The sequence below is a fragment of the Papaver somniferum genome, chromosome 7 (assembly GCF_003573695.1).
Source record: "Papaver somniferum cultivar HN1 chromosome 7, ASM357369v1, whole genome shotgun sequence".
Lineage (NCBI taxonomy): Eukaryota > Viridiplantae > Streptophyta > Magnoliopsida > Ranunculales > Papaveraceae > Papaver > Papaver somniferum.
In genome coordinates, this window is record NC_039364.1 from 147,590,266 (window position 1) to 147,616,332 (window position 26,067).

General features: G+C 37.3%; 1 protein-coding gene and 1 long non-coding RNA gene across 2 annotated transcripts; both read left to right on the forward strand.

Annotated features, from left to right (window-relative positions):
• The first annotated feature begins 2,833 nt into the window (after nt 1-2,833).
• LOC113295348 (pre-rRNA-processing protein TSR1 homolog) lies at nt 2,834-15,694 on the forward strand. Its single transcript, XM_026543688.1, has 15 exons — nt 2,834-2,921; nt 3,358-3,440; nt 3,527-3,604; nt 3,724-3,849; nt 4,590-4,640; nt 4,738-4,881; nt 4,974-5,093; nt 5,194-5,271; nt 5,889-5,981; nt 6,057-6,179; nt 13,041-13,124; nt 13,277-13,354; nt 13,471-13,584; nt 14,457-14,532; nt 15,011-15,694. The coding sequence occupies exons 1-15, from the start codon at nt 2,834-2,836 to the stop codon at nt 15,025-15,027; spliced, it is 1,353 nt and encodes a 450-aa protein (XP_026399473.1). The 3' UTR covers nt 15,028-15,694.
• Nucleotides 15,695-17,279: 1,585 nt separating this feature from the next.
• On the forward strand, nt 17,280-18,401 carry LOC113293053. Its single transcript, XR_003332025.1, has 5 exons — nt 17,280-17,365; nt 17,457-17,690; nt 17,907-17,985; nt 18,103-18,166; nt 18,302-18,401. It is a non-coding gene; the product is annotated as an uncharacterized LOC113293053 (long non-coding RNA).
• Nucleotides 18,402-26,067: the final 7,666 nt, after the last annotated feature.

Consider the following 26,067-nt stretch of genomic DNA (forward strand, 5'->3'; position numbering starts at 1 on the left):
CCATAACTAGTTCAAATGACTCAAATGAAACTAGTTCTAGAGTTGTTCAATTATTTATATTCTCATAGAAGTATACAAGACACAACTGAAGCAAAATCGATTTTGAGTTACTCGAATCAAGTCATAAAAATTATAGCTACGGTTTTTAAAAGATTGCATTCCTTATTATATAAATGTATTAGTTCATGAACAAACCGAGTTTAGAACATAACCCACTCAAGTATGCAAACGGGTACACATACCTTAGTGGCTGGATTATCATCATGATTGATAATCAAATGAATCTAAATATATTTCAACAGGTCCGGACCTTTTCACAGGTAAACCAGTTCGCAAACAATAGTTCCGGACTTGAACTAGACTTGCACAGTTAGTATAAAAAGTATACAACCTGTATTATATCCAGATATGGTAGTCGTTCTAAAACTCTCATTTAATTATTGAAACATCCTTGGAAGACAACAACGGTAATCTTACATATACCAATAGATTCAAGTAATTTTCAAGTGATTAATTGATCAACAGGAAACTTCCCATGTCTGTACCGATCCTCGTGACTTACTCCTAACATATGCACACAAGATATGTTGGTCATATTTGTTCCATACATGAACACGGTTTACGACTAGCTCGCATACCCCCGATATACACTAGTGAAGTCAAGTGTTTTGTAGTCTCATGCAAGAGACACTATATCCATGCAAGCCTCATTCTTAGTCTCCCGAACACGTCCCAACTGACTCTACGAGACTTGATCTCCATAAGCATGCCAAGGCGGTTTCATATAACCCCGAGCTTTACCATCTCATCCTAAAATTTGTACAAGACACGAGACTTAGGCACAAGCCTTATTTAAGCACGTGCCCTTATTCCCAGCCTCCTAGGCATGCTGAAAACTTAAGTTTGAATGGTACATACTTATCCAAACACTCAAATTTCACGGAATTCCACATGCTCATCATAGAGACCCAAAAGCAAAGAGATAGCAAAGATACGACCACCACAAGCCGACCACACAAATCCGAGGCTAAGCCTCAGCTTCTCTCGTGTTTTATACACGATTTTTTAGGCATTTCTCATTCTTACGTGACTCATCCTAGTCATATCCTACAAACTAGTAAATATTCCTATATCTTGGAAAAAGTCGGCTACAAAGAGTATTGCTACCCTACTAGCACATCAACACGTGTGCTATCACATAATAAAGGAATAACAATTAGGGTTTTGGTCTGACGGTCTATGACACGTGTGAGAAATACCCAGCTGTATTTCTCACTGCTAAAGAGAATGGTCGGTCGATATGTTAAAAAGATTTAAGGATAAATATTAGCACAACTTGTCTTTAGAAATTCCTTTAATCATGGAAAGAGTAACCCTCATGGCAAGCAATCCTTCTCTCACCTACTTGAGATCAAAGATTTAAAGCTATAAACAGGTCATTAATCGACTCACTTAAACATATCTTTTAAGCATCCTTCTCCCAACTATATTTCTCTCTTTTTCATCAGCTTTTCTCCCTAAGACCAATATTCCTAATCCTTTCTCTCCTATAACTGAAGCAACCATTGTACGACCATTCCTCTTGATTTAGGAGAGAAATGTTTGTGCTCAACCTCTTGCAACTCACACTCAAAACCCTAAACATCATTGTTACCGATTCACCCAAATTTAGGCATATACAACTAGGTCTTGAGGTTTTTAGGCTAGCCTACCAAATATATACTTATGACGGCGTTGCACTTGAGGTTGGCAGTCCATTTAAATTTTTTCTTTTTCTGGTAGCACGCTGTAGGGGAGTAATGGGTAAAATCTGTAGATCTGGTGTCATTCATACCTTGTCCATTTAAATGGAGAGTGTTAGATTTTCATCCGCGTCCGATCTATTACCCGCGGATCTAACATCCATGGGCGGGGGGTGGATGGGTTGGATGCGATCAGATCGACTGAATTGTGTTAAATTTTTTATTCAAGCAAGATGAAAATAAATCTAATAAAAATATTATTTAACTAATGATTCATAACATCCTAAATCATTCTTTGATGAACATCCTTACATGTTTGGCCAAGCCCTCTCTGCGATCTTCTAGCATCATGTAATACAATAAAACTAAATTTTTTATAGATGATAATACATTAATACGAAGTTGTATTAGGCATAAATTAGTAAATTTATTTTCACCTGAACCCAATTTTTTTTTTTTATGCAAAAAGAAATTTATTGACAGAATTAAGAAGTTACATGGTTGTCCATATCAATCCACTCATTTATATCATGCGACAAGGCAGGTTGATAGGAAAAAAATGACTTAGAGAGAGAGGGCTTATATCGAAAATTTTAGATATAAGCCCATAACATTGGACATAACATTGAACCCACAATAAATGAGGCATTGAACCCATAACATTGGACATTGAACCCAATCTAATACTACTATTTAATAGATTTCTAGGCATTCACCCAATCTAATATTTAATGGATTTTCAAAAATGGATCTACGTCAAGTCCATTCATGAGCGAGTCGGGTGTCCACCCGGCAAATTGTGGGTGGATTGGCGGGTTGGACAAGAGGTTCCCAGGTTCCCATTCTGTAGTATCTTAAGTTTCTTACTTTTTTTGCGTTCCCGTGTTAAGTTTCTTCTTTTCAGGGTTTTTGTCGATGTATCTAGTCTAGAGTTACTAATATATACTCGATCTTCATTCGATCACTGTCAATGTTCCTCGGTACGAAGAACCAACAGTTTTTTTTTGAGGTTTTGGTCATCCCAATCAAAGGTTCTTATTGTATACTCTCCATTACTTCAAAGAAAAAAAAATATTAAGGTTTGAATCACAATGCCGTCGGCTCAAAAGAACAAGTCTCATAAATCTCGTTTCACATGCAAGTCATCTTGTAATAACCTTCATAAAACGTCTGGAATTGGTTCGTTTTCCGGATCTCACATTTCTATAATCCTAAGTTTAATCCTACTTCTTTCATTTTTAACTACGGAAAATGGGTCATTTGCCCAAATATTTTTAAAACATGGTTCAAATGGACGAGTAAAAATTAATATGGGTGAAATGGACACCAAAAAAATAGCAAGGATGAAACTGGATTCATGCTGACTTAAACTTAAAAAACAACAAGGATGAAACTGGATGCATCGTGATATAAATTAAAAATAAGAAAAAATATTTGAAAATGGGTAGGATGAAACTGTTTACATCCTGGATATTTTTACATTTTTGTCAATTTAAACTGTATCAAAATCTAAATGTCTTTTTCACCCAGAAATTATTAATTTTGGTCTTTTTAACCAATTTTGTGTTTTAACTATAGTTTGAGTTAACATTTTACAACTTGGGATTGTGTATAGACGTTAAAAAGAACAGAATCGGAAAATCAGATTGCCATGTCGGAAAAGGAGCTAAAGCTGCTCGGTTTCATCACATCAAAATGGTAAATAATTTTTTTTTAATTCCAATATGTTTAATCTAAATTATTATCCTTAACTAATTAAAAACTGCAATTTACTTCTACGTTAGATACGAGCTCAGAAAAGAGCTTGCCTATTGGAAGAGAAAAGGGCTTCAAATGGATCAGGAACTCCCCCACGAGTTATTGTGAGTATATGTTTTAAAGTGTTAGTGGTAGAAGTAGTTTGGGGTGATTCATACATGGTCATATTGATCAAAAATAAAATAAAAATACATGGTCATGTGCTTGGTTGTAAAAAAAACAGGTTCTTTTTGGCCTTACCAAATCTGCAAACGTTAGCGGACTCAAAGAACAACTCACAAGATTAATGTCTCCAGAAGATGCAAATAAAACCACTATTGCTTCTCCATACTACAAAACTAGAGCAACTGTAAGCTATCTTTTTTACTTTTGTCTTCAAGTTCTGGAACTACTTCTATTTGTTTATGTTTGCGTGAGAGTTTCTATCATAGTGAAGTATTATGAGATGCCGTGCTTCTACTGGGTCAGTTGAACTATAAATGAGCCAAATTTGACCATATCATATTCTTAATAACTAAGCTCAGAGTCTAATGATATCTGCAATGAGTGGGAAAATTAAGTTTATTACTCATATGATAACCTCATCAACCACTGTGGAACGCAACGAGTAGAGTGCCTTGTATATTAAGAAAGAAAATGTGATAGACTTTGTCTGATAAGACCTCTGTAGCCTTGCAACTGTTAGAGGAGCTTATAAATTACCATATCCCATCTGCCATCCTCTACCAGTCTACCTTGTATCTCCGGCATGGTCGAGAGAAAATGTTACAAGAGATGATTAAGAAAAAGAGAGACCAAAGCATATTGTGCCTCGGGAGAGAGGTTGTAAAGAATGTTTCGAGTTTACTTTTCTTGTAGAATCTTCAATATGGCTTCAAAGGGAGGTAAGTGCGTGTGGGAACCAGAAGTATCCAGTGTGACACTCATTTTTCTTTTTATTCAAAGAAGAATCTCTAGTTATTTATAAGTTCTCATTTCTCCATGCTACTTTATTCTCCATTTGTCTCTTTCAAATGGATTTTCACTAATTTTAGCTATCTAGTCAATTTCCTGTTACACATACTTCTGAAACTGTATGTCTTACAATAGGTCTTGGAAGCACCCCACAGAGACTTATTAGCTTGTATGGAACTCGCGAAGGTATTTAAATTCATAGTTCAACAACTATGCAGTGCATAGTGCATGACCTGTATCTGCATTTTTTCTATCAGTCCTCACATATATTCTTCGGTATCAGGTTGCAGATCTGATTGCTTTCGTAGCGTCAGCCAGCTCGTTATCTAAAGAAGTCAATACCTGCTCTTATATTGATTCATTTGGAAGCCAATGCCTCTCTGTCTTTAAAGCACTTGGTTTGCCGAGCACTGTTGTTTTAGTTCGTGTAAGTATAGGCTATTTATGTTAGCTATATACAGGTTTCCTATTTGAAGGACCTCTATATCTTAAAATTGAAACTCATGTCTTTTGTTGTAGGATCTTCCTTTGGAACTGAAGAAAAGAAATGATATGAAGAAGACATGCATGTCTAGCCTTGCATCCGAATTGCCTGATTCTAAGTTCTATCCAGCAGATACAACAGAGGAATTGCACAAGGTTGTACAAATGTTTACCAATGACAGTGAATTGTTTGTGCTGTCAATAAATCTTCATTCAATTAAGTTCTATTTTCTTATTCTCTATCATTTGGCTGTAGTTCATGTGGCTATTTAAGGAGTACCGGCTCACTGTACCTTTTTGGCGAAGTCAACGCCCTTACCTCATGGCTCACGAGGTATTTGTAATCACTAAGAGTTTCTCAACCACATGATTTTTCAGTTATGATTGTTGCCCTTTGTCTAATCAGAAATAGTGATGACCATTTTCATACCGGTTCTTTTTTCAAAGTTCTTAAACAGAAAACACAATTCTAGTCCCAGTAGATCTCATTTTAGTTATCCCGTGTTCCTGATTTCAAAAGACTGCATGTGAGTATCTCATCATGATCCACACTATCTTTTCAATATTAATGACTGTTCATTTACAATTTTTTTCGGCATCCTTGTGTAGGTTTTCCGTTTATGACACTAGATTGATTTTTTTTTAATTCATTGAAGGGTGATCCCTGAATTTGCTACTCTAATGAATCTAGTCAACTTGTGTGATATTAAGAGGCTACATAAATTGTGATGTTGATGGTGATGCATTCTTAGCTGTGTGGCACCTTGAAGTAGAGCACACTCCTTTGAAGGGTCATACAGAATTTGGCTTTGAGAGTGCCACTCGTTGACAAGTAGTTGTTGATTAAACATTACATAATAATTGTAGTGGATTTTGCATAAATTAGGGTGTCGGATAATTTTCTAAATTCTGTTTCTTTGATTTATAGTGTGTTCAATTATCTTAATGTAGGTTGATTTGATAGTCAATGATGGGAGTCCTAAACTCTGTACCCTCCTCCTCTCTGGGTATTTGCGAGCGCATGGCCTTTCAGTGAATCAATTGGTAACTTGTTACAACCTTTGAGCTTGCCAGCAGAGTGGGAACATACATGTGCTTATTGTTTCTTTTTTGAGTTAGGTTCATGTGTCAGGTTCAGGTGACTTCCAGATATCAAAGATAGATGTTCTCCAGGATCCCAATCCTTTGAAGGCAGGGAGAGAGCAGGACTTGATGGACTCAGATGAGTTACATGGTACACAGGTATTTACATCTACTGAAATTGATTAAAATTTCAGATGTCTTTGTTAACTATTCTCTTGGTTTAGCAAAATCTTTGTTCAACTATCGTCATTTTTTTTCTCTGAATTCCCTTGCCATTTCAACTTTGTGTTGGATTTGCTCAAAGATGACATAAAAGTTTATAGTCATTTGTAAATACCCATAGTGAAAGACAACCAAGGAGTCTATTAGTATGTGGTAGTCAATGAGGTAGGAAGCAATACCACATCTGATTCACTTTTTGACCATTTACAAGGATAACATACAAACACATTTAAATTATCTATTCGAGTAGCATTGGCAGATTGCCCTCACAATTTTTTTCTGTGAGGCCTGATATTTGCATTAATATTCTCCGTCACCAATATACTTCCCAGTCTCCCCTCACTAAAAATGATCTCATTTTACAGAATTAACCTGAGACAAGACTAAGAAACTAACATTGTTTTGTTGATGATCTTCGTCTCAGACTATATAAGATTTGATCTTCTAGAATTAAGTGATTGTTGGTAAGAATGACTTTTTATGCTTAGAAAGTATGTTCTCATCATTACCGAAAACATATAGGCTGACTTTGAAACCTTTCGTCTTATGCTAATTTGCCGTTACTAAACTGAATACTTGCACTAAATTTTAACAGATAACTACTAAAATTATTCAATGTTTTTGCTTGGTAAGGTAAGGAATATATCAAGGACAAAGAGTGTACAAGAATTAGTCAGTGTTTTTGCTTGGTACAGTAAGGAATATATCAAGGACAAAGACTGTACAAGAATTACAATCCACAACCCAGCCATATAGATTCAGATTAAAAATTGGACAAACCTGACAGCCAAAATACTCAGGGAATCCAGAATAACATAGTGAGTGAGGAAAAATAAAGGAAGTAAACTTAAACTGAGAAGAAATTTAAGACGGATCAATAAACTAATCTCATCTAGTAATAAAACAATTTCATATTAATTACTTGTATTAGACCATCAGTTAGTTATTGTCCGTTGATTCGCTGCAGCCTAGGGTAGCGAACTAATACATATGCCTTAGATGCATAGTAATATAGACTATCTCAGCCCAATAAAGCTTAGGGAGAATCTAAATGTGAGTGCTAGCAGCATCTGATAGGATGCCACAGATAGCTCAGTTTTCTTTAACATACTCTTTTATGTTATCTACGGGAAGAACTCTATAGTTTTCCAGGAAAATAATTACAGTGACATGGCTTGAACTGGATAGCACTTTTGCCCACCCTATGCATCAAGTCGCTTTATTGTTCTCATTTTTTGTTTATCCAACTGACAATTTTTCTGTTCTGTCTTGAATGAATTTATATATATATATATATATCCATCATAACGGCAATTCAATAGGAGAGAAACTAGAACCCCTTTGCTACTTTAAGAAAGATATTAGACTGCCTTTCACTGAGTCGAAGTTTGTCAGTTGCTTAAAAATATTAATAATAACTATTTATTTCCAGTCTTCTCCCTTCAATTCTAAATCAGCATTCCTTTATTTCCATAGTGATTTGCGTCCAGAATTTACAATGGGTCATATACATTCATAAAGAGAAGCTTTGAAATCATTTTTGTTGATATGATATGATGTTCATGGTGTAAATTGCTTATCTGCTAAAGATGTCCTCCTTGGGTATTATTGTCTATGCTTTGTAACAAATGGGGTGGAGAATGGACCGTTCGTATTCTTGTTATTGTCTTATTAAACCTTTTTTTTTTTCTTTTCTTGGAGCATTTTAAGCTGTCCTCTTTTTTATTACACTGTACAAAATCTTTACTATCTTTGATTTATGCGTTCTGTTGGTATGCATGGATGTTATGCAGTATGCATACGATGTTATGCAGTCAATATTGGATCTGCATAAGATGTTATGCAGTTAATATTGGATCTGCATAAGATGTTATGCAGTTAACTAAAACAGATTAAAGAAAAAACACAGTTTAACGTGGTTCGGCTATAACCTACGTCCACAGGAGAAGAATGATTAGGGTTTCTTATTATCAATGGAGGTTTTACAAGAAGTGTATATATATATCCTATACATGCCACATATTCGTATAGATAGCAACATATCTAGAGAATATTTTCTTGCAGTGTAAGCCAATCATAAATAGAGAAACCAAATATTCTCCTTTGTTCCAACACTCCCCCTGTTGGTGCGATGATATCAATGGAGCCCAACTTGGATAGAATTCCACTGAATTGCTTGACAGATAAACCCTTAGTAAAAACATATGCCAGTTGTTGATGACTACGAACGAAGGGAGTGCATATTACTTTGGCCAATACCTTCTCTCTAACAAAATGACAATCCACTTCTATGTGCTTTGTACGCTCATGAAAGGTGGGATTTGATGCGATTTGTATCGCTGCTTGATTGTCATAAAATATCTTAGCTGGCTGAGGTGACAGAAAACCCAAATCTTTAAGTAATGCTCGCAGCCAAACAATCTCACAAGTTGTTGAAGCCATGGCTCTGTATTCTGCTTCAGCACTTGATCGAGAAGCAACATTTTGTTTCTTGCTTCTCCATGTAACCAGATTACCACCAAAGAATATGCAGTACCCTGTTGTTGATTTACGATCAACTGGACATCCAGCATAATCAGCATATGAATATGCTGTTATACAGTAGCTAGAAATTGAATAGGCTTCATTCTTTGTCATCAAAACTCCTCTTCCTGGTGATCCTTTTAAATACTGTAGAATCCTAGTTACTGCATTTAGATGTTTAACACGAGGTGTATGCATATAACGACTGACTAAGCTTACTGCATGTGCTATGTCAGGTCTGGTAACAGTGAGATAAATTAACTTGCCTAATAACCTTTGATATGACCCAATATCACTTAACACATCACCATCATTATCAAGTTTGTTGCCAATTTCTGTAGGAGTATCACAAGGCTTTACTCCCATTTTTCCTGTAGCCTTCAGCAGGTCCAACACATATTTTCTTTGATTCAGAAAAATACCCTTCTTTGAGTAAGCAACTTCTAATCCCAGGAAATACTTCAGTATTCCTAAATCCTTGATGTCAAATCTGGAATGAAACATTGCTTTAAGATTTCTAATTTCTTGTTGATTGTCTTCTGTAATCACAAGGTCATCAACATACACTAGAACTATAGTTTTACCAAGATTACTTCTTTTAATAAACAAGGAAGAATCGGCAGAGCTCCTTTTGAACTTATTCTGGATGAGTACTGAACTTAGCTTTGCATACCATGCACGTGGTGATTTCTTTAAACCATATATTGCCTTCTTAAGCTTGCAAACCATATTGCTCTCTCCTTCTCGAGGGTGTCCAGGTGGTATACTCATATACACCTCTTCTTCTAGATCACCTTGTAAGAATGCATTCTTCACATCCATTTGAAATAATTTCCAATCTTTATTAACTGCAAGAGACATAAGAACACGAAAAGTATTCATCTTTGCAACTGGTGCAAAAGTTTCTGTGTAGTCTTCTCCATATCTCTGAGTAAAACCTCTTGCCACTAATCTTGCCTTATAACGCTCAACAGTTCCATCACTTCTGTATTTAATTTTGTACACCCATCTACATCCAACAGTCTTCTTCTCGGGAGGCAACTTGACAATACTGTATGTATTATTTACATCTAAGGCACGTAACTCATTCTCCATTGGTGCCCTCCATTTTGGATTAGACTTTGCTTCATTATAGTTTTTAGGTTCTTGATGACTGGATATAGCACTTAGAAATGCAGAGTGTGAAGAACCTACATGATCATAAGTTAAATGTGCTTGTATAGGATACGCAGCGGAATGATATGTAAAGAAATCTTTGTATTTCTCTGGAGCCTTCTTTTCACGACTTGAGGTTCTGACAATTGGTACCACTGGTTGTGGAACCATAACCTCAGTTTCTGGAACTTGATGCGGCACATCTTGTAGTCCTGTATTATCATCAGTAACATTAACATTATTGTCTGAAGCTTCTTCATGAACTGCTTCATTATGCACATCCAACACTGCAGTAGGTAAGTCCACCAACTCTACCCCATCACCATTATCTCTTGGGAATCTGTTGCAGTAGGTATCTCATTAATAACTGGAAGTGGGCCAAATCTGTATAACACTCCCCCTGAGACCGACTGCCAGAATCACACTGAAAATAAGCCACTGTTTCATCAAACACAACATCACGAGAAATCTGTAGCTTTCTAGTGGGTGGATGATAACAAATATATCCTTTCTTTGTAGAGAGTAACCAAAGAACACACACTTAGTTGCCCGTGAATCCAGTTTATCACGATGCTTTGCCTGTAAATGTACATAACACACACAACCGAAAACTCTAATGAGAAATGTCAGGCTGATGATGTTTTAAAACTCTAATGGAGATTTGAACTCAAGCACACGATAGGCAGACGATTGATCAAGTAAGTGGCCGTCAGAGAACCATGAGACCAAATTTCTTTAACATGCATCTGAATCATAAGAGCACGGGTTGTTTCCAGAATATGACGGAGTTTCCTTTCAGCAACACCATTTTGCTGTGAAGTACCAACACAGCTAGTTTGATGGATAATACCATGACTACGCAAATAACCTGGAAGAGGGCCTTTGACAAACTCAGTGCCATTATCGATCTAAAATTTTAACCTGTGCATCAAATTGGTTGCGGATCATACAATGAAAATCCACAAATACAGATGAAACTTCAGTTTTGGATTTGAGTAAATAGATCCATGTAGCACGTGACCAATCATCTATAAAGATAACAAATATTTATACCCATCATAAGCATCAATTGGAGCAGGACCCCATAAATCAGAATGAATTAATTCAAAAGGCATTGTAGCTCGAGTCACATAGGTAGGAAATGGAAAACGAGATTGTTTAGAAAACTGCGCAAACATCACAGACTTGAGACTGAACAGAAAAAGTGGGAAAAATCCTAGACAAAACACGACTGGAAGGATGTCCAAGTCGTTGATGATAAAGAAACCGCGGAGTTGATCTGTGAGTGAGACATGCCATGTCACTAGAGCGTAACAGGTACAATCCATGAGAAAAGATGCCTCTACCAATCATCTTCTTCGTCTTTCGATCCTGAAAGATGACCGAGGTAGGGGTAAATGTAACATCACAATTCAGAGAATTAGTGATTTGACCAACAGATAACAATTGAGTAGGAAACGAGGGAACAACAAGTGCATTAGATGGCGGACAATCTGGAAAAAAATGCACTTTCCCACTGCCCAGCACAGGAGCAGTAGAGCCATTAGCAACAGACACATTTTTATGAGAGTTGCGAATAAATGCATGAACTGACGAAGGATCATTTTCCATATGATCTGTAGCTCCTGAATTAATAATCCAAATGTGACGGTTGGAAACAGGCGTAGTAAGAAAGGCTAGCAGGTTACCTGAAGTATGGTTGGCCTTGCGCTCATTCTTATTACTCAACTGGTGAAAGAAATCCTTCAACTGGTCTATGGTAAAGGATGAATTGTCAGCTACAACAGCTCGAGCAAGCTTATTTTTGTCAAAATTAGCTTTACGATGAGGATAAATATCCCAACAACGATCCTTGGTGTGACCAGTTTTATTACAATGATCACAATGAAAAACTTCTCTCTTACCCTTAGCACAAGAAGTCTTGTCCTTATCAAATGGCATGGCTCTTCGTTTATCATCTCTGGAGCTCAGAAGAGCACTGGATTCAGCAGCATCCATGTCTACAATGCTTTTAGAAACAGGATTCATAACTTTCTTGCGTGTCTCTTCACGTTGCACATTCGCACAGACACTAGACAAACTTGGCAATTCAGCACTCATGAGAATTGTGCTTCTAAGAGATTCATACTCTGATGTGAGGCTACTGAGCACATCAAATTTTTTATCCTCCTCAACCCTCTTTAAGAGAATTTTGGCATCAGTTGTATGAGGACGATATGTATCCAGTTCATCCCACTTCCTTTTTAAATAACCAAAATGTTCAGTAAAACTTTTCGTACCTTGTGCAGCCTCAACAATCTCACGCTTCAGCTCAAACACCCGAGCAGCATTATTCCGTAAGCCATACAGACTAGCAACAGACTTCCACAAATCCTTTGCAGATTCTGAAAACGAGAAAATTTCCGAAATATGTGGTTCCATCGACTGGAGAAGCCACGTGCGAACCAGTTGATCATCAGCAATCCAATCTCCATACTTTGGATCTTTAGCATCTGGACAAGTACTATTCTCACCAATATACCCAGACTTTATTTTACCCCCAAGAGCAAGAGCAGCAGCCCTAGACCAGTTGACATAATTGACATCATTCAACAAGACAGAGGTTAAACGCAAACTAGTATTATGATTTGATTGTGCCATAGTAAACACACAGAGAAACGAAACTTGATTACAGAGAAACGGCCAGGATCGTTAACGATCCTCTGATACCATGTTGGTATGCATGAGATGTTATGCAGTATGCATAAGATGTTATGCAGTCAATATTGGATCTGCATAAGATGTTATGCAGTTAATATTGGATCTGCATAAGATGTTATGCAGTTAACTAAAACAGATTAAAGAAGAAACACAGTTTAACGTGGTTCGGCTATAGCCTACGTCCACGGGAGAAGAATGATTAGGGTTTCTTATTATCAATGGAGGTTTTACAAGAAGTGTATATATATATCCTATACATGCCACATATTCGTATAGATAGCAACATATCTTGAGAATATTTTCTTGCAGTGTAAGCCAATCATAAATAGAGAAACCAAATATTCTCCTTTGTTCCTTTTTCATCCTTTATAAAATATGCAGTTTCTATTTTGGGTAGCTGACATCTCTCTTAAAATGCAGATCATTCACTCTTTACTTCCTGATCTGTCAAAACAGCAGTCTTTAGTCACTGAAAATGACCCTAAACTTCATGTAAGGGAACAGGTAATATTTTACAAAAGTTCATGGTCCTGCGTTCTTTACGTTGTATTACTCTTTACTGTTCAAGTGTTTGGTGATATTGTTGTTAGGTCAATGTATATCTCTGGAAAATTGCTCCCAGGTCAGTTCATTAACTACATGATATTTGGTATCAGACTTGGCCTACAGAGATGGAGATGACTGAAGCAGATGAGTGTCAGAGACGAAGCATAATTAGCCCCTTCGAGAATCAGGTTCTATTTTTTGTTTGAATTTACGTTACACAACCAATTTATGCTTTCAATGTTCTCTGCTTTAGATGGGGTTGCTGTGATTTTTTGTAAACAATTTTATCATTTGACTGAAGCAGGCTGCCGAGTCTTTTGAGGGTGAAGATAACCGAAATTCAGGGAGTGATTGCTTGCACGGTGAAGACCAAGAGGTTTATTCAGATGAGGATACTGATGCTGATACTGTGTTAGAGGTGAGTAATTTATGTAGCACTTCAAGTGTTATATTATACATTTCTTACCACGAAATTCAGAGTCTGAGATCTCATCCTTAAATTTCATGCAATAGATTCCCCTTGCAAGGACAGTATTTTGGGTGTTGTTACCATGACCTGAGTTCAGAACCACCGAAATTCCCACCAACCAATCATATCACCTTGCAGTTTTTGTTTTATTTCAAAAATAAGAGACCGGTTGTATTTTTTAACATTTATAGTACTAACAAATATAGAACCTATGGAGTCTTAGTGTTTATTATCAGCTATTTTCTTGCCGATCCTTTGCATCTCTTCTTGTTTTCACATTATAAAAAAATTTCAACTGAAAGTCGCACTAGTCAGTGATACACACCATATAAAAGATGACATCACCAAATATCTATGTTTCAGCAACATAATTCTTTGGTTTCTCTATTAATTTTGTTAAACTATGTTAGTTATCCGTATCTTGACTTGCTTAGTTATATCATGTATGTGTGTACTCTGTGTTGTAATTGGGGTCAGGTGGGGCGCAATGAGGCAGACCTGCAGTGCCAAGCTGCCAAATGATAACCTCCTTACTGTTCAAAGCCTTATCTGGAGTTTATAGCACCTATCTTTGGTCCAATTAACTACCTCTATCTACTTCTTGATTAGCAGGCCATACACGCCTAGCCTACTAACGGTTTGGTCTGAGTGTATCTTGGCTTGTCTCCAGAAAGCATTATAGGATGTTACCGAGCTTGGGTAGAGTGGTCAAGGCAAATCTACTTACCATAGATAGAGCCTCAATAGTCAACTTTTTTTGTGTGTACTAATGGGGTTGTCTATTTAGCTTCTTAACGTTAAAATAATGCTTTCAAATTTAGGAGGATGAGGACGTTACAAAGGAAATGATCCGAGATGAAGTTCGGAAAATTAATGATGCTCATGCAGAAGATGGAGGTACACATTTTTTGTTTCTGGCATTGAATTGTTACTAGTTCTTCTTTCCCCGCCAATATTAGTCTATTCCAATATGCAAGTACCTGTCTGTCATTTCCTTTACCATATTTTGTTAGATAAAGATATTCCAACATGCAAATGTATGAACAAACTAGCCATGCATCCTAGAATGATTTTTTTTATATAAATCCAATCAAAGCAGTTTATGGCAACAATGGTTGCGTTCCGCGGTTTCTCAGTTATAAAATCGACGTTGGCCCCTGGAAAATCTACAATGAGATTAGAACAATGGTGAAAGAACTCTTCTGTTTGATGAATTCTCACAGCTCTAATAGCTTAGGTTTCTACTTTTGGTTTGGTGTTTAATTAGGATTTTTAAGTTGAGATGAATGTCTTTCCGTAGTCCTATTTGTAGGAGGTATAATTTCCTTAGAAGTTTCTAAGTTCTATTAGTTTTGAATCTTTGATTGCCTTTCAGGACCAAATTGTTTCTAAATACTGTTTATATAAAAATCTTCCAAGCAAGTCTTGGATTTCTGCTTATGGAGATTTGCTGGAAGGTTCAGCTCTTCTTTTCACATTCCACTCATTCAACTTAGCACATTCCGGTCTCTTGCTGAAGTGAAATTGTAAAGTGGTTTCCGTAGTTTTCCCTCTTCCTTTGCCTCTGTAATTTCAACTCAGTTAAATTTGAAGTATCTGCTCAGTTTAAAATAAAGCTCATGGAGTCAAACTCAACCACAAGACATGAAGACAACTTGGCGGCATTAGATAGATTACTAACATAAAATCATTTCTGCATCAGATACGTAGGTTACTAACATAAACTCATGGTCATAAAATCAAAAGCTGGTTTAACTGTCACATTTAGGGGTGCACATACCCTACCCATACCCGTCAACCCTACCCTACCCGTCAGTTTTTTAACCATATCCTACCCTATCCACTATTTGGCGGGTAGGGTGGCGGGTAAAGATTTTCTTAACCGCCAGTAAACGGATAGGGTGACGTGTATATGCCATATCCTACCCATCCTACCTAGGGATGCACATACCCTACTCATACCCGCCAACCCTATCCTACCCGCCAGTTTTTTAACCGTATCCTACCGTATCCATTATTTGGCGGGTAGGGTGGCGGGTAAAGATTTTCTTAACCGCCAGTAAACGGGTAGGGTGGCGGGTATAGGCCATATCCTACCCACCCTACCGGTTGTGCAGCCCTAATCACATTTACATCCTGTCATTTCAGAATGCCCAGATGAAGTGGATACTCCTTTAGATGTTTTGGCTAAAGTGCGTTTTTGCAAGTACCAAGGTCTTAAATCTCTTCGAACTTCTGTGTGGAAGGACAAGGTTAGGGATACACATGAGTCGGTTTGGGTCGGGTTTGACCTCACCCACCACCCAACCCACTGATGGTGGGTAGCAGAAGTTGTCACCCACAACCAACCCAATATAACAATGGGTCGGGTGAACATTACAATGGGTTGGGTCGGATGGGTGGTGGGTTACCCACCATAAAATACACATTACAGTTACATTGCATCAAAAAGAAAAGTTACAGATTTACCTAAGACTCTCACAGATGACAATTAAAGAACTGATCCCAAGTCAAGTGTAAACAAATGATAATTATAATCCATAGAAGTAAGAAGTTGGTGCAAAGTTGCAAAGTGCATACAAATTACAAGAAATGAGTTCAATTGTTCGAAGCTCAAAAGATAAAAGACTATTCAAGGAAGTGATTGAAGAAGTGAAGACTGAAGTGAAGTTAGCGATTTAAGTTTAGGCATTATATATCACTACTTCAACGGATGTGATTCATCTAGGATAGGTAATCTAAGGGTTAATATTAACTAAGAAATATTTAGGTGGGTGGGTGGGTTGGGTCGGGTGAGAGAAACTTTGACCCATAGTCGACCCACAATACTATGGGTTTTGATGTTGTGACCCATAATCGATCCGCTTCTAGGTGGGTTGGGTCGGGTGTGGGTAATTTCAGGCGGATGTGGATTGGGTCGGTGGATTGAGTCGGGTTTGTGCAGCCCTAGACAAGGTCAGAAGCTTTAACTCAAAGGTTACTGTTTCTCTTGCAGGAATTGATATTTGAACTTCAGTGATATAATTTTTGGTGTTTATGAATAACAGATTCCTCTGCCTCCTGAATATGCTAGAATCTTCTCATTCCATAACTACAAGGCAACACAGAAATACGTGCTTGAAAAGGCCAGGGACATTGGGCTGTGTGAGTGCGTTCCTGTTGGGTCTTACGCAAGGGTTCACGTTAAGGACGTACCAGTTGATGTTGCTTTAAGACTTTGTTCTTTGGTGAAGTTAATCCTGTGGTTGCCAGTGGGCGCTTGGAGCACGAGTCCAAGATGTCTGTTCTCCACTTCGGGTAAACTCTTCTTTCAATTGCTATTATATAAATTTTTTGCATGTTTTTTATTGTGAACTCTCTAAATTTCAAGGTATGTTTTCATTGTTATTGTTATTAGCCAGCGTTTTGATGCAATACTTAGCCTTTCTTTCTGGCAAGAAAAAGAAAAGTTATCGTCTCTTCAGTCCTCAAGATTGAATAGCACATGATTTTTCATGGATCCCTAAAAGAAAGAACCAAGTCTCCCCTATCTTAATTGACATCATGTGCATTAACTGTTCTTCTTCGGTTTATTTTGTATCTTATAAGGTTTGTTAAATATACCAATTCATAGTCGGCTCAAGAGAATTTTCTTTTTATGCAGCATAAAGAAACACAAGTCTTACCAGTTTCCTATTAAAGGAAAGGAGTCTCTAGTTTTTCATGTTGGATTCAGGCAATTTGCTGCTAGGTAATTTCTTGAAAGTTTAAGTAATCTCATCGCTCCGTATAGTTTCTTTCTTCTCGCGATTTCAATAGTATTGGAATAATGTGTTATGCAGGCCAATATTTTCTGTAGATAGCATAAACTCGAATCAGCACAAAATGGAGAAATTTTTGCATGAAGGACGGTTTGCGATTGCTTCTGTATATGCCCCAATTTCTTTTCCTCCTTCACCCTTGATAGCCTTAAAGATGGGGAATGGAGAAGTTGGCTACCCTGCTGTTGCTGCTAGCGGGTCACTAAAGAGTATTGACCCAGAGAAGATTATACTCAAGAAAATTGTATTGACTGGGTGAGGTCATAGTATTCCTGGTTTGGTAGAGCATTTAGCAATGCTTATTATCAGCATTATCACGACGAAAGAATTATTATTTGGAAAGTCAAGAACTTCTACCAATATCACCTGTAGTAACTCATTTTAGTGTCTCGGTGATCAGGAAATCATTAGAATCTGATGCTCAACACTTCAGACTCTTCATTTATTAATTCTATATGATTTTCGTTGTAGTTAACCGCGAAGGGTGTCTAAGCTAAAAGCTACGGTCCGCTATATGTTTCATGATCCCAGAGATGTATCACATTTTAAGGTACGTGATATCTTTCATATGATGTATCCGATATTAATCGTTACTTGACTTCTTACTTGGAAGTTCATGGAAATGTTTATGGATGTTGATTTGTTTGATGTGGGGGGTGGTGAGCAGCCCGTTGAAATCTGGACAAAGAAAGGTGTTCGCGGTAACATTAAAGAATCTGTCGGTACACATGGTAATTATCTGATTTCTCTTGAACGATAGTATTTTTGTTGTGAGATTTACTGTTGCTGCTGATGGGCAGCTAGGATCTCAGGTTTTAGCTCTTCATGGTTTTAAATATATCTGTTTTTGCTGTGTATTTTGCCAGGAACGATGAAGTGTACTTTCAATCATAGTGTTCAACAACACGACACCGTCTGTATGAGTTTATTCAAACGTGTATGCCCCAAGTGGCCTGAGCATAGATTTCCAATTCTTCTCGATGCTCGAGTGACATGAAGGTTGTGCAGTTCATAAGGCATGCCAACATGCTTCAAAAAAAAAGGCATGCCAACTAGCCTCCATTTAACTTAAGTATATATTGACTCAAAATTTGTTCACAAGGAAATGTACAATAGAAAGTATTTCCCACAAACTCATATTTTATTTTCTTACGTTTGATTGATAGATTAGATTTAATTGAAAAATGGAGAATTTTATGAAAGTTATAGAGTGAAGTTCGGCTAACGAGTAACGAGTTATCAATCGAACTGTTCACTGTTATTCATTCTTGACGGGTGTTGATGAATGGTTCGGCCGATAATTAAAAGAACAACACTAAGTTTGATTGTTCTTTTTTTCTCTTTTTTGAATTTGCCGAATCTAAGTTCGGGTGGTAACTTGTCAGCCAAACCTAGATACGTTTTCAGAAAACCTTAATTCGGCTGACAAGCTATCAATCGAACCCGGTATGTTGTAAATAAATTAAAATAAATTAAAGTATATAAAGAATAACATTAGTTTAACCATTAACCTAAGATGCAGTAGGATTACAATGAAGTAAATCAAATAAGCATTCAAATATTTCCTACAATGACCAAAATCCCCTTAGTTATGCTTATATGTTTAGTTGAGCTAATCAATTATTACCTGGGTGATTAGATCATTGAGATTTAAAGCATATTTAAAGAATTAATTAAAGTTATAGATTGCAAGTGACAATCCACGTTACAAAGAGGCACATAAGCAACTTTTTAGTTGAGAAGGTTTCGAGAAGGGGAGAAGAAAGAAAAGGTAAAAGGAATATTGATTTATTTTTTCATGAGCCCCTCTCATAGCTACAGAAAAAGGAATATAAAGATAACTTAAATAACAGCTCGTGTGGCTCACACAGTGGCTGCTAATTAACCTCGCGTTTTTAGGGGCCACTCAAAAGAATTTAGGGGCCATTAATTTATACCCATCCAAAGACTCTAATTAAGGGGTACTGTATATGATATTGAAGTTACATAAATGCCCTTCTGGTAAAACCGTATAAAAACCAAATCAAACAAAGTTCTACTCTTTTCAACTCTTCTTCTTCCAGTTTCATATCTTCCGATTGTGGAAGAAAAAAAACTTTCCTCGTTCAACCGAAACATCGCCGCGAATCGTAAAATCAAAACATCGTCGATTCGTTTATAAAACAATGGATAAGGGAAATGAAACCCACGGACCTAGAACCAAAAATGTTGCTCGGGGTATCGATCCAAATATTGGGATTTTAGCAAGAAATAAAGAAATTCTTGCTGCAAATGAAGAAGAAAGCGAAGAACGCGAAGAACAAGTACCCGACAATGTAGTCGGTGGTGGCGATTCCGATAGTCAAACACTTCGTCAACTACAAATGGCTCCAATTAGGTAAGAATCTATCATTTTTGGTGTTTATTTCGCTTTAATTCGTCGAATCGAGAAAAAAATTTTCTAGGGTTTTCGGTTACTTATCCAGATTCGGACGATATTCATGCTCATTTACTTCTGAATGTAGTCGTGTTCTTCATTTCTCAAGAACATCGACAGTATTCGGGAGAAAGATTTGATGATTATCTGCCGAATATTGGTGGTCATATCTTCCTGGATACAAACTGCTAATAATCGGTAGTTTAATGAATTTTCTGTCTACCGAATATATTTAAGTAGACACAGAGTATTCGGAAGAACACTCACTACCGAATGTATATATTGAAAAAATCTCAAAATTTCTGATATAGGAAAAATCCCATTTTGGGGCCAGTATTTATTCGGAAGACAATATAATGTTTTATACCTCCGATTGTGTAGGATAAAATTTTAGAGTTTCTGAACTCCAGTTGATGAATATTCGGTTGTAAACATGTTTAGTTATATTCCGATTGTTTTTCATTCGGAAAAAATATGTGTCTTCTTACTTCCGAATTTGTACATTCGGGTTATAGATGTGCACTTTGTCTTCCGATTGTGTAGGATGAAAAATTTACAGCTGAACTCCAATTGATGCATATTCGGTTGTAAACATGTTTAGTTATATTTCGATTGTTTTGTATTCGGGAACAGTATGTGTCTTTTACTTCCGAATGTGTCATTCGGGTTATATTTCCATACTTTGTCTTCCGATTGTATAGTTTGTAAATATTGTTCCTTTCTTTGTTGTTTAGACAAAGTCGAGAAAGGAGGAAGAAAGTGACAGCTAGTGCTAGGAGGGAAAGGAGCGCCAAAGATAATTCAAGTGCTCAACAAAGCTTACAAGAACAAAGCAGTCAACAAGGAGTGCAACCAAGTGCTGAACAAAGTGTAGAACAACAAGGCAGTGAACAAGGGGTGCAACCAAGTGTTGAACAAGCCGCTCAACAAAGTGCAGAACCAACTGCTCCACAAGTTACACCCCACCATGAAATTGAACCAGTTGATCCAGTGCCAAGAGTAGAAGAAGAAGGACAACCAAGTGGTACCCAAAAAGCCAAAAAAGGAAAAGATGGTGTAAAGAAGGATATTGCTAAGAAAGCATCACATCTTGTCCCTCAGCACTTGAAGAAGAAGGGTATTCTAGCAGGCACAATCCTTGGGCTACCGGCGGATGGAGGAAAATTGCTATTTGGATACAAAGACTCATGGGCCAGAGAAATATACGAAACCGAGGTAATAAAATTACTATTTTTTATTAATGTATTGTCTATGTGTTATATCGTAATATTTGTATTAAGTATTTTTTTATGTACTTTAATAGGATCATCAAGATGCGGTCCGTCTACTCAAACCTACCGCCGCACCAACAAAAATGCTTGCGTGGCCTTTATCCGGTGAATGTGAAAGGTTCAAGTCAATTTTGCCAACTCGGGGTTAGCTAATGCCGCCGAGAATTCATTGTTGGAACATGATCGTGTGGCCATATCGGCGTTCGTGGAGAGAATGTATCCTGAGACCGATACTTTCCATATGCCGTTTGGGGAGATGACGATTACTCCGGATGATGTTGTGCAGATTCTTAACCTTCCCGACCAAGGCAACTGTGAAGTTTAACTACACAAAGCAGTTAAGTTGGGCACAACTTTATGCTCTAACTAAAAAGTGCTTAGGTTGGGATGAAGAGACAACAACAGCAGAGTTTAGGAGGCATGCAAGTTACAGAACAAGACAGATCAACATTACAGCTTTGATGAATATGTTTCGAGGCACCTTGGAGAAGGAAAAGAATGGAACGTTAACTGATGAGCAAGTGAACCACGCTGCCACCGCATATCTCCTTTGTGTATTGGGATGTGTCATATTCCCCAATACTTCTGGCAACCGGATCGACGCCAACCTTATACAACTTTTGGATCCTCTCCATGAAGTCGGTGACTATTCTTGGGCACGGCATGTCTAGCATTCTTGATGGAAGTTGAGAAAGGCTTTGAGGCTAGGAACCTGCCAAGTTGCCGGGAATGTGGCTCTATTGCAGGTTTTTTCTTTAACTCTATAACTCACTCTATAGTTATTCAGTACAATACATATGATGCATATCCATAACTCCAAATGACGCATATTCGGTAGGAAATTATCCATCTCTTTTCCCGAATGTTGGTTATTCGGTGGTTAGGTACTTACTTTGTTTTCCGATTATATACAATCGGAAATATTCTTTTGATATTAGAACCGAATATACAGGCCAGAAAAGCTATAGGTTACTGAACTCCAAATGACGCATATTCGGTAGGAAATTATCCATCTCTATTTCCGAATGTTTGGTATTCGGTGGTTAGGTACTTACTTGTTTTCCGATTATATACAATCGGAAATATTCTTTTGATATTAGAACCGAATATACAGGCCAGAAAAACTATAGGTTACTGAACTCCAAATGACGCATATTCGTTAGGAATGATCCACCTCTATTTCCGAATGTTTGGTATTCGGTGGATAGGTATTCAGTTTTTTCCGATTATAAAGTTTGGAAATTACTACCGAATATACAGGCCAGAAAACTATAGGTTACTGAACTCCAAATGACGCATATTCGGTAGGAAATGATCCATCTCTATTTCCGAATGTTTGGTATTCGGCGGATAGGTATTCAGTTTTATTTCCGATTATATATAATCGGAAATAAAGTTTGGAAATTACTACCGAATATACACAATCTATTTACTAAAACTTGGTTTCTTATGTATATAGGCATGGATCTATGACCACTTCCCTATCCTGAAGTTGGCCGGAGAGAACCCGGGGTGGTGCAAAGGTACTCCTAGAGGAACAAAGTATATATTTGAAGACAACCGTTCTAGGACAAAAGAGCAGCAGTTGATTCGCATGAGGGATATTTTGGACCAATTGAAGGCCTCGACGTATGCTTTGATCCATACAAGGAAGATCGATCCAGTGGGCATATAAATGTTCGGTCGGACTTGTCCCTTTATTTTGGACCGTTGTGGCACCCCACAGGATATGTGATGTATAACCCCTTTAGGGTGATGCGACAACACGGGTATATACAACAGCAACCTGTGGAGAAAATGGGGGATTACTACAAATTGGAGTTGGAGTTGTGCTCTTCTAGTGGTGATAATCTCACGATTGTTCACACAGGCCCACCTACTGTTCTTGATAACTGGGATAAGAGGAATGACTTCATTATCGACACTGGTAGACGAACCACCCGAGGTGATGAAAATTCTCCAGACTATATGAGTTGGTATAACAAGGTATCACATCCTTTGGTTATCCGTGAAATCAAATCCAACACTACTGCGGCGGGTTCAAGTTATAATTGTATCATCAAAGACAAACCAGCTGGTTATGATAGACTGGTGCATGTTCTTATATTTGTTGTTCATTTTATATTATTCCTATAAATCTTAGGTAATTACCGTTTGATGTTATGTCATTACGTATAAAAAACAGGTGAATAGGTTCAAGCGTGTTTCCAAAATGTTAACTGCATGCCTGAAGAGCGGAGATCCCATGCCAGCTGAGAAGATCTAGTTGATAATATGGATAACGAAGATTATGCTGCCAAGTTTGGGGAGAAAGTCACGAAGAGGCATCAGCCCAAGGTGGCAGTATCAAAGACGGGTAAAAGAACTCGAGCTTCATCGAGCGCTGAAGCTTCTCCAACTGAAGCTGCTCCAACTGAAGGTGCTCAAACCCGTGGTCGTGCAGGACTGGGAGGTAGTCACGGTCGTAAAGTAAAGAAGAGCAGATAAATGACAATGATTTTTGTTGTACATTCGGAAATTTGTTTGGGAAACTAAGTTAGACAAGTTCAAATGACAATGATTTGTGTGGTATATTCGGAAGTTTTGGTAACTAATTTAACTTCCGATTATTTCAAAGACAAAATTTGAAAAGTATAAGTTTTTTCCAAATTCTGATTTTTGGGCCATCGTACTTACGAAAACATGACTTCAAAAAAACCTATCCTCCGAATATCACAAGTTCACAAACAAACCACGCCATGGCTCCAGGTGGTTCCAAGGGACAATATTGAAGGTTAGACAGCCCTATTCGGAAGTTTTGGTAACTAATTTAACTTCCGATTATTTCAAAGACAAAATTTTAAAAGTATAAGTTTTTCCAAATTCTGATTTTTGGGCCATCGTACATTCGGAACTTTACAAAATCCTACCTCATCCTCCGAATATTACAAGTTCAAACAAACCACGCCATGGCTCCAGGTGGTTCCAAGGGCCAATATTGAAGGTTAGACAGCCCATATTCGGAAGTTTTGGTAACTAATTTAACTTCCGATTATTTCAAAGACAAAATTTGAAAAGTATAAGTTTTTCCAAATTCTGATTTTTGGGCCATCGTACATTCGGAACTTTACAAAAAAATTATCCTTCGAATATTACAAGTTCAAAAAAAACCACGCCATGGCTCCAGGTGGTTCCAATGGCCAATATTGAAGGTTAGACAGCCTATATTCAGAAGTTTTGGTAACTAATTTAACTTCCAATTATTTCAAAGACAAATTTGAAAAGTATAAGTTTTTCCAATTCTGATTTTTGGGCCATCGTACATTCGGAACTTTACAAAAAAATTATCCTCCGAATATTACAAGTTCAAAACAAACCACGCCATGGCTCCAGGGTGGTTCCAAGGGACATATTGAAGGTTAGACAGCCCATATTCGGAAGTTTTGGTAACTAATTTAACTTCCGATTATTTCAAAGACAAAATTTGAAAAGTATAAGTTTTTCCAAATTCTGATTTTTGGGCCATCGTACATTCAGAACTTTACAAAAAAATTATCCTCCGAATATTACAAGTACAAAAAAACTGTTTCCTGGAACCAAACAACACCATAATCGGAAAGAAAGTTGACTCATAACATAACCGAATATTACAATCGGTAGGTGTTTTTAACAAAATAATCTACCGATTTCGTATAATCGGCTAGTTTTTATATTAATAATACTCTGATTACATCCATTACATAAAGTTCAAACGGCCTTAACCTTACAATTTCGTCAAAAGCACCTAAATCCATACTCCTAATTGACCATAAAAGTATTAAACAGATCATAACTTCTAGTGACCATAGAAATTGTCCCTCTTGATTTTGTAGCATCCTTCATGTTCAAATCGTTTCTCGTAGAGGTCCACATACCGGCGATCCGCAAGATTTCTCTGAAATACGAATGAGTAACAAGTTAGTACTAACTTTTGTAATGTGAGTTGGAGTTACAGAGATACTTACTCGTTTTTCATACGTCACCAAGGAAAGCGTTCCTAACAAACCGTTCCTCATCTTCAAGTTTGTCAATCTCCTTATCGACGCATTCTTTCTCATCTTAATGTCATTGGATGATCTTCGAATTCGATTACCATCTAAGGCCTCAAATACCATTAAGATACAGTTTCATATCTGCTCTTCGGATTCCGATTTGTGGAGCTTGTGAACACGATCATGAGCAGTTACCACAACCCACTCTCTATAAATAGCACAATCTTCTTCTTCGGCAAAAGCAATATCCATGTTTTTTGTTATGAAAATTAAAACTGAAGAGAGGAAAGAGTTTGGTGCAATTGGGGTGATAGATATGAGTTTCTTCATATAGGTTTAGGGTCCAATGGCTCTTTTTGTTTTTCCCAAAAACTCCAACGGCTAATTTGACGAAAGTTGAATGTGGAGAAACCAATAATCGATAGGTATTGTATTTAGCATATCTACCGATTATGGTAGCTTTCAAAATTTGAATTTGGGGCAACTTATAATCGGTAGGTTTTGTAATATATTTAACTCCCGATTAACGCTGCATCCAAAATACGAACCAAGTGGTTATGGCTGGCTGTGTACACTCCCGATTAATGAACACAAATCATTCTAATACTGCACCGACTACAATCGGAAGTCTGGGAAATATTTTGGCTTCCGATTGCGATCGGAGGATAACAATGTTATCATATCCTCCGAATATATAAGGGTAATTTCTCCATTACGAATTACGCGAGATAAGGACTGGCTACTTTTTCCCTTTGGGTGACCTTTTTTGTTTTATTGTTGGCCCCTAAATCCTTTCGAGTGGCCCCTAAAAACGCGAGGCTAATTAAGATTGGCAACGGCTAATTAAACAGAAATTTAACTATTCCTTTTGTTCCTTTTTAATAGGTTGGTTTTGTTTTTAGAGAAATTTAAGGAAATTAAGAGAACTAATCATT

Bases quoted from the DNA above. Each gene is read 5' to 3' on its own strand.
- LOC113295348 (XM_026543688.1), top strand. From the start codon at position 2,834: ATGCCGTCGGCTCAAAAGAACAAGTCTCATAAATCTCGTTTCACATGC. The intron at 4,882-4,973 runs GTAAGTATAGGC...CTTTTGTTGTAG, and splicing joins GCACTGTTGTTTTAGTTCGT to GATCTTCCTTTGGAACTGAA. The intron at 5,272-5,888 runs GTATTTGTAATC...ATCTTAATGTAG, and splicing joins CTTACCTCATGGCTCACGAG to GTTGATTTGATAGTCAATGA.